Source organism: Salarias fasciatus, chromosome 22, assembly GCF_902148845.1.
Source record: "Salarias fasciatus chromosome 22, fSalaFa1.1, whole genome shotgun sequence".
Lineage (NCBI taxonomy): Eukaryota > Metazoa > Chordata > Actinopteri > Blenniiformes > Blenniidae > Salarias > Salarias fasciatus.
In genome coordinates this window covers 11,090,379-11,098,834 of record NC_043765.1, presented here as the reverse complement: position 1 = coordinate 11,098,834, position 8,456 = coordinate 11,090,379, and the positions used below count along the sequence as shown (strand labels likewise).

Here is an 8,456-nt window from a genome sequence, read left to right as displayed (position 1 = left end):
GTGGAAAATTGGTCTTTAAAGATTTCCCACATTCAGATCTTCTGCTGTGGAGCTGGCAGCTTTTGGGGGATTTTATTTGCTTAGCAGTGAAAGTGTGCTCACTTTGTCAGAGTTTCTTAATGATATTACACTTTTATCACTCATATATTATACCTATAGTGAGCAGTATTACCATGATTATACAATAGGTCACACACACTTACACATACACACACAAATGAGGCCTAAAGACAGCTGGACTTCAGCTTGACAACCTGCTATTAGCGCCTCTGCTCAGAGCACATGTTTATCTCTGTGTGCGTCCATTCTCTAACTCCTCCAGCACACACACACGCACACACACACACACACACACACACACACACACACACACACACACACACACACACACACACACACACACACACACACACACACACACACACACACTCATTTTGCATTTTGTAAAGCCTCTCCACTTCAGATCGCTGTATTTCACTTTCTTACTTACTTGCTTACTTATTTATTAAATTCCAAGTTGCTGTAGAGCGAGAGCCGCTCTGTCTGTTTGGTAATCAATTGTGCGCACTCAGAGATGCTGCTTCACTCCACCCACATCCTCCCACGCAAAACACACACACACACACACACACATACATACACAGCGTCTCAGTTCCCTGGTGTGCTGAGAAGATTGGCCGCAGAAGGCTCGACAACGACACCTCCCACACCGAAACATGCAAGTGAACAGCACACACACAGCGCAGAGTCCCACCAACACACACAGTTGAACACAAACACATATTCCTTCAAGTGTTACATATTATTTCCAATGTGGCCTTTGACTTTTTCTTCTAGTTCCCGCTGTCTGAATTCCCAGTTTCGTCGTCTTCTTTTGCTAAACTGTTGAACTCGATGTTATGTAACGGATATAATTCAGACGCGTCTCCGTTGCTGTTTCATCTACAGGTTGTTTTTCTGGGTTAATCTTTTGTTGAAACACTTTTGCTGAGTGTGTGCAGTTCTGTGAAAAGTGTGCGCCACATTTCAGGCTCTGGGAACGATCCTGTAACGACACGTCACACAAACGCATACCGAAGGAGTCAGTTTCAATATTGAAGGGCTGCGTTGACGTTTCAGACCCTGACTCTGTGTGTGTGTGTGTGTGTGTGTGTGTGTGTGTGTGTGTGTGTGCAGTGGAAGCCCAGTTTTTCCCTCGTGCTGCCACCCTGTCAGAAGGATCACAGCACTGATCATGAGGAGTTACGACAATTGAAAGTCAGATAGGGAAAAAGATGTTAAATAAAATGCTGTGAGTGAAATGGCCGGAAGGAGGCTGCACACACACTCATCAGCGCTCTTCCAAACCACAAAAGCTTTTCAGACCCACTAATTCATTTTTACAAAGCCGGTTGTGCACTTTGTCCAGTAATTAGCTGGACTTAGGGGGGTTTACAGGGGGAGGGGGTGGATGGATGGCAGGAAAAAGCTCTCGTATCTGAAAAAAATCAACGCATTCTGTAAATGTTGGCGCTCTCATGCACACAAGAGGGAGGAGGACGCCTGAAGGCATGCACACACACACACACACACACACACACACACACACAAAAGACACAGATCTCACCACACACCTTTCCTGGAGGAGATGAGTCTTGCCAGCAGCTCGCTGAGGTTGGCCCGGGAGTCTGCGTCCTCCTCGGCCAGGGGGAGAGCCTTCAGCTGGGGGGCCGAGCGGCTGTGTCGGAGGTGGGGCTCCCCCAAGGTGTGGGTGTCAGCCCGGAGGAGAGCTGGACCAACACACAGAGAAGAGCACATATGAACACACTTTACTTGAACAGGTGCCCGGGGGAGAACGGGGGAGCCGACGGCGACAGGTTGTACCTTCAGAGGGAGCCGAGATGGAGCGCTGGCCCTCATCGAGGGGCAGGGAGGAGAGGGGCAGCCCCAAACAGCTTGCACACAAGACCGCCAGCACCACGCACACACACAGCCCCGCAGTCATCTGGAAAACACACACAGGAGAGACCAGCTCGTGAGGGAAAAGTTTAGCAAGAAGGAAGCTGAGACGCGGTCCGGTCGAGGCGTGCGAGCGGCTCGTCCGCGCTGAGAAAACTACAACCGGGAGCATCTGCCATCTGCCAGACTGCTGCTCTTTTTCAGATCATGATCGACTCCGGCAACGCAGCCTGAGTCTGTGCAGCTTTTTCAAGATTCACATGAACCTCCAGATGCAAAATGATGGCTTCGGTCTAGGGTATCCTCAGCACAATCTCTGCGGATCAAAAGGACTCAAGCACCAGTGAGGAAAGAATTTCTCATTTCCACCTTGTTGAGAGGATTTTAATAGAATGAAAGAATTCTGTGTAAATCAATTTGTTTCTTCAAGAATCCTTGGTATAATAAAGAAGATATTTATTTGAATACAAGGGGGAAAAACATGAAATGAACAAATGTTATTTTTTCTGAAACTCTCCAATGTATATTAAAGAGAAAAAAAGTTAAATCCTTACCTTGAGAGAAGAGGTTGAGCGTGATGGAGTGTGTGAGCGTGAGGAGAGCACTTCTTTGTGGAGTGGGAAGGATGCCCCTTTTATACTCCCCGCTCAGCACCCTCCGAGTGTGTGTGTGTGTGTGTGTGTGTGTGTGTGTGTGTGCGCTCTGCCTCAGTGTACATCCTGTGTATTCCTCAGTGGGCTTGGGGAGTTAATGCGAGCTGATTCGTTACATCCTCAGCGACATGACGTCGTGCTCAAGGTTTTTATTGTCTGTTTGCTCGTCATAAATTTCTGCATCAGGAACGTGTTGCGTGTGTTAACTGTGTTTGTGTATGGGTGTGAGTGTGTGTGTGTGTGAGACAGTGAATGTGCACATTAAGATTTAAAAAAGCGAAATATTAAAAGACGTCTTCATTTTTTGAACTGAGAATATTGAGGACGTGCACATGTACGTGCGTGTGTGTGCATGTGTGCTGAGGGTGGGGGTGGCTGCTGTGTAGTACGGCATGTGTAGGTGTGACCTCTTGTCCATACCCACACACACACACACACACACACACACACACACACACACACACACACACACACACACACATATCCCATGTCAGTGGAGGCTCACGCTCAAAAAGTGGGTGGTGTCACAAATGAGCATCCTCAGTTTTGTTCATTTAACAGGTGACTGAATTTGAAGTGAGACATCTCCACCGTCCTCCTACTGTCTCTCACCCCTGTCTCTCACCCTCCCCACATACACACACACACACACATACACACACCACTCTCTAACCATGCAGGATTAACCCCGGCTCATCGATCAGCCAAGGTGTTTGGAATCAGACAGCCATGAGTCAATAGGCATCGATCAGCTCTTGGGAGTTTTTATTAACGAGGTCGACGGTCCGCCGATGCGTGACATGATTGGGATCTCTGTCACGGAGCCGGAGCCGCTCGTGTTTTCTTCTTGTTAACCTGCTGAGATAACGTGGGCAGCGCCAGCGAGACTGTTAAATAACATCTGAGATCAACATGCAGTGGAGAATCACTGAGGGAGGTGTACAGACATCCCTTTTATCGCAGTGGGATAATTAGGAAGGACAAATGAGTGAAAGATCAGTGTGGGAACTTGAAATCACACACACACACACACACACACACACAAACTTCAGTGGGATAAGTAGCTGCGCTGCGTCACGACATCCAATGAAATATGGATGAATGACTTATTTTCTGCCAGAAAAAAGGAAAAGCAGCCACAATTGAAGACCCTCAGAGGGATTTCCAATGAAATCAGTTTGTGTGACACTGAGTGTTTATTCTGCAACTTATGACCGTTAAAGAGTAGCTCAAAGACTGAGATGTGAGGCAAGAGGTTCGAACCAACGTCAGCGGATATTTACCAATACTTTGAGGAAATGGTTTTTTTATGGAATGTGTCACATTCTAGCAAGAAGGTTCGTTTCGAAAACTTGGGTTTAAGAAATAGAATTTTAAGCCTTGATTTATTGTTCTTGGAGAGAACCGTGGAATTAAACTTATGAATGAGTCTGAAGTTTAGCTGACCAGTGAAACACAGAGTAGGCTTTGAGCTTCAAGAATTAACTATTATCATCATGAAGGTTTATCTATATGACTTTAAAGGAGAGTTGGGTTTGATGAAACGTCGCGTTGGATGTTTTGTTTTGATCCTTTGGTAAATTTGCTAAATTGCTAAATTGCTCGCTCAAGAAATTGATTTTGCTTTGATTTTTTGTTTTCTTTTGCCAGACATATGTGTAAGCAGGAGTACTCAGTGCAGCTTTTGCAATCGTCAGGCTGTTTACAATCTGCTGAAGAGGGTATCTTTTCCTCGTTCATTTACTTGCATTCACCACAGAGAGATTGGATGGAATATGTGTAGATATGTTGGCAGACAGAATTAGTGAAGGACGTATTGGAAAATTCCAGAAAATAAATCTGGAATTCTTAAAACAAAGAAATGCAATATCAGAAGAAAACTTTTAAAAAAGTCAGAAGGAAGGAAGTCATCAAATAGAAGTTGTGGAGAGCCAGGTGAGGAAATGACTCTAACCATGATAACAGCAGCATCCCGACTAAAGACTGAACAGATCAGCATCACTTTTTCAAATACAGTAAAAACAGGTGCCATGATAAACATTTCAACTGTTTCCAGGTGTAGTAAAACACATTTGTTCATTGTACATGAATTAATTACCGTAAGATTTTGCACAATGTGAGATGTACTCCAAATATTCCGCGTGTTAGTTCACGATGCAACAAGCCAGCAGCTTTCAGGATGATCTGCTCGATCACAGATCGAAGGGAGGTGGTGATATTGTTCCTTCTTTTCCGTCCAGTCGGTTGCTTGAGCTTCACTGTGCAGAACGATGCATGGGCGCATTGTTAAAAACGAGGAGGCTGAAGTTTTCTGCAAGGGCATGAATCGCAATATTAAAAATAGTCTGCAGGTCGAATATCGACCACTTCATCGTGAGCAGGTATATGTTTGCAGATGTATTGAAAGTGTACGATGTTTCTTGTGTCCAACAGTTCGCCGCTTGCCGTTTTATTGATTTCTTTTAGATTTGTTGGAGTACTTGAAATACATATTAAACAAAGTCTGCAGGGCATTTTTCTGTCTTGTGGCGAAGCAGCTGAGGATTGTACTATTGTCCAGTTTTAGCTGCAGCCTCTCTTAAAGAAGATATTAGACATGACAGTCCAACCAGGTAGTGTTCCTGCTTCACAGCTTTTATTGACATTTCATAGTCAAACATAAACTGTATCCTTACAGAACTATTACTCATCCAGTCCCGGCCACCTCCGTGTGGAAAGTTTGAGCCCCGATGCAGCTGTCAGTCAGCAACAACCAGCCTCCATCATATCTACACACTTTTTTTTAATATATATATTTACTTGCACATTTATGCAGTTTGCTTGAATTTTATTTCCTCGCCAGCGCCAACGTTTTCTCCAGGCACCATCAGAAGGCACGAGTGTAGGAGGTGAGGCCACCGCCGTTCAAATTAGAATTAATTGACCATGTGGTGTGGGAGGGGAGGTATGCATGTGTGTGTTTTTCCGAGATACACACTTTTGGGTCTCTCCGGAGAACGCGGGCTCGCGCATCCGAGTTGGAGATATATATAGATTGGCCGCAGCCTGGAGGCGAGCTACTGGAAGTGGTCGTTGGCTCACCTTTCGGTGTAGGCGAGCGAAGGAGCTCAGATTCTGTCCGAATTCGTACAAAAACACACATCTGTCCTGATGAGGTTTGGCTTTGCCGCTCGAGAGCGCATGAATGAAGAGGAGACGGCAAAAGAACAACAAATCCAAGAGGAGAATTAATAAGAAAGACAGCGAGGGACCCCTCGCCGAGGGTATTTGCTTTGGTATACAGTTAGTAAACATGCTAAATAATGCATAGATCTATTAATGCATCCGTCTCAGTGGTGTTACCTGCACCGACGCGGGTGTACTTTAAAAGCTACCCCCCAATATGTTTTAGTTACCCCACAGTTTCACTTGTTAAATCTGTGGAGATCTTTCTTATGCCAGCTGTGGCTCAGCAGGAACATCACACACTGGACGTCCATCTGTTGGCTTCCAGCGCAGGAAGGGTTAATGACAAATGGTAGGCATTGGCATTATAGCTGAAATAACCAGGAATAATTAAATTATGTAAGTGTGTGTGTGTGTGTGTGTGTGTGTGTGTGTGTGTGTGTGTGTGTGTGTGTGTGTGTGTGTGTGTGTGTAGGTTTTTGAGGTGATGATATCAACATTTTTAATGGTGGAGATCTTGCAGCCGAAGAACGTAAAGAAAGCTTCTTCCCAAGGCGTCAATCTTGTGTTATATTAGAGGTTAACTAGAGGCTGAGAGGTTTTGAAAATGTCTGCACCATGCAGGGAACAAAAGAGTCTTACTGTCAGTAAAAAAAAAGTCATTCAAATGTATCAGTTTCTGTAGGGAGTAACATAAACAAGCCTATTGATTCACTGTTATTATTCAGTGAGGACTAAAGAAGAAAGCTGTTCCTAATTGACCAGCAGATTTGATTTGAGGATGTGACTGTATTTTAAAGGCAGGACTTAAAAAGGTTAAACTGTTTGCTTCTGAAACAGCTGGTCAGTTGAATTAAACAGACTATTTTCTGAACTTTTCTCCCATAAGCCATAAGATGTTGGTACATTTTTCGACAATCTGTACATATTTTATCTAAAACTATAATGTATCCGACAGTCCAACACAGAGGATGCTGTTTTAATGTTGCAGAAGATGAAACTAGAATCTCTAGAATAAGGAAGAATGGACTTCTGAATGGAGCAAACACACAGTAATTTTCTGTTTAATGTCCATAAGATCTCAATTTAAGGCTGATTTAAATATATGTCTCTTTTTATTTCAAGTTTGACATACTAAATCATTTCTGAATTGCAATTATGGCTTTTTAATAGTGAAACTATCAGCCTCCCTTGTTTTTTGCATTAATATTCATACTTAGGTTGGTGTAAATATCTGTATAATATAATCTATAGCAGTTTGAACATGCACTTAACTATCTCTCTCCTGCTCTTAGGACCTGCACTATTCTAATATTCTAATGTTTTATGTTAATTGTTTTATATTGTTTGTTGTAACTTTGTGTTACAACCAGCCAACAGGTCCCCCTTGAAAATGAGATCCTGGGTCTCAATGGGGCCCACCTGTATAAATAAAGGTTAATAGAAAAAATATACTTATTTCTAGCACATATTTAATGATAAAGAATTTTACGTGTTGCAGTGTAGATGACCATAAAAAGTCATTTTTTCACTGTATTTTCAAATCGCGATTGACCATTAAGAGGGTCTTAAAGCCCTTTTTTTATCAAGATTTAAAACAAAATAATTTAATCAAGCAAGTGGATTCAAAAAAACGAATACTTGAAGTGGAACTGAAACAAACATGAAAAGCCATAAGGGTCGGCCCTGCAGCTCCAGTGAGCTGGATGAAGCGGACATGTTGTCACATGCATCTCCTCACGAGGAGCCGCCGCTGTCAGGAATCTTCTCCACGGAAGACTCAAAAGTGGCCGTGCCGTTTTTGACCGCCGCCGCCACAGCTACAGCGCACTCGTGCACACACTTGGGTTACAGGCAAAACCAACAGCTGGAGTCGCCACTGCATCCAGATGCTTGGATGAAATGACATGTTTCAAAGATTTCATTAGATTATGAATAGATCAATAAGACATTTTAAAGGAATGTCTTAACCTAAAATAAAGAGAAAATGTATGATTTCAGAGATTCGAATGCTTCCTCTGTTGGATTCATTCGCTCTCGCCAGGATTTTTCCATTTCTTTGGCGCTGGCTGCGGGCGACGTCTCCGTGTCGTGTGAATGAATCTCCCCGGAGATGGAGCGCCGGCGCGGACAGGCAGGGCGGACCTATTGCACTGTGTGCTTCCCATCAATTGTTCTGGCATGCGGGGTTGATGAGACCGAACTTGCCTCACCTCGGCAGCCGCTCCATTAAGACGGAGACAATCACACATATCACCATGTGCAAATTGCTTGAATCTTTCTGGGGCGTCGCCGCATCTCATCCCATTTCACATGAAAACGCACTGGGTGGATGCTCTAAATGTGATCAAATCCACAAAAACTGGATTCAATTCCCCCATTTTGTGGTATTATAAAGAATCCAATCAGCCCTGAAGCATTTTTATCACTTCGCCTGGGTCAAAGATGACGGACAGAAAAGGGTGATGAGAAGGAACGACCAGGCAGGCGCAGTAATTAACAGCGAGCGAAGTTTGGTTGTGACTCAAAGGGTCTGAAGTTGGTCGATACTATTGATCAGTTAATGAAAACATTGCTCCAGCAGCCTTTGGAGAATCCATCAGCTTCCAGACCTTGAGACAACACCACCAGCTTTTCTCTATTCTTTACTATTATTCTCACACGTTCTCTTCTTTTTTTCAGGTTTAAAAACTTTTCAAG

The 8,456-nt window shown here is 43.9% G+C and overlaps 1 protein-coding gene across 1 annotated transcript in view; it reads right to left on the bottom strand.

Moving 5' to 3' along the window:
* LOC115409393 (cholecystokinin-like) overlaps positions 1-1,984 on the bottom strand; it is a 2,586-nt gene extending 602 nt beyond the window's left edge. The window contains exons 1-2 of the mRNA XM_030120558.1: positions 1,864-1,984; positions 1,614-1,769 (exon numbers count right to left, since the gene is read on the bottom strand). Of these exons, the coding sequence (XP_029976418.1) occupies positions 1,614-1,769; positions 1,864-1,984 (277 nt within the window). The remainder of the gene's footprint in view (positions 1-1,613; positions 1,770-1,863) is intronic.
* Between the last annotated feature and the right edge of the window lie 6,472 nt (positions 1,985-8,456).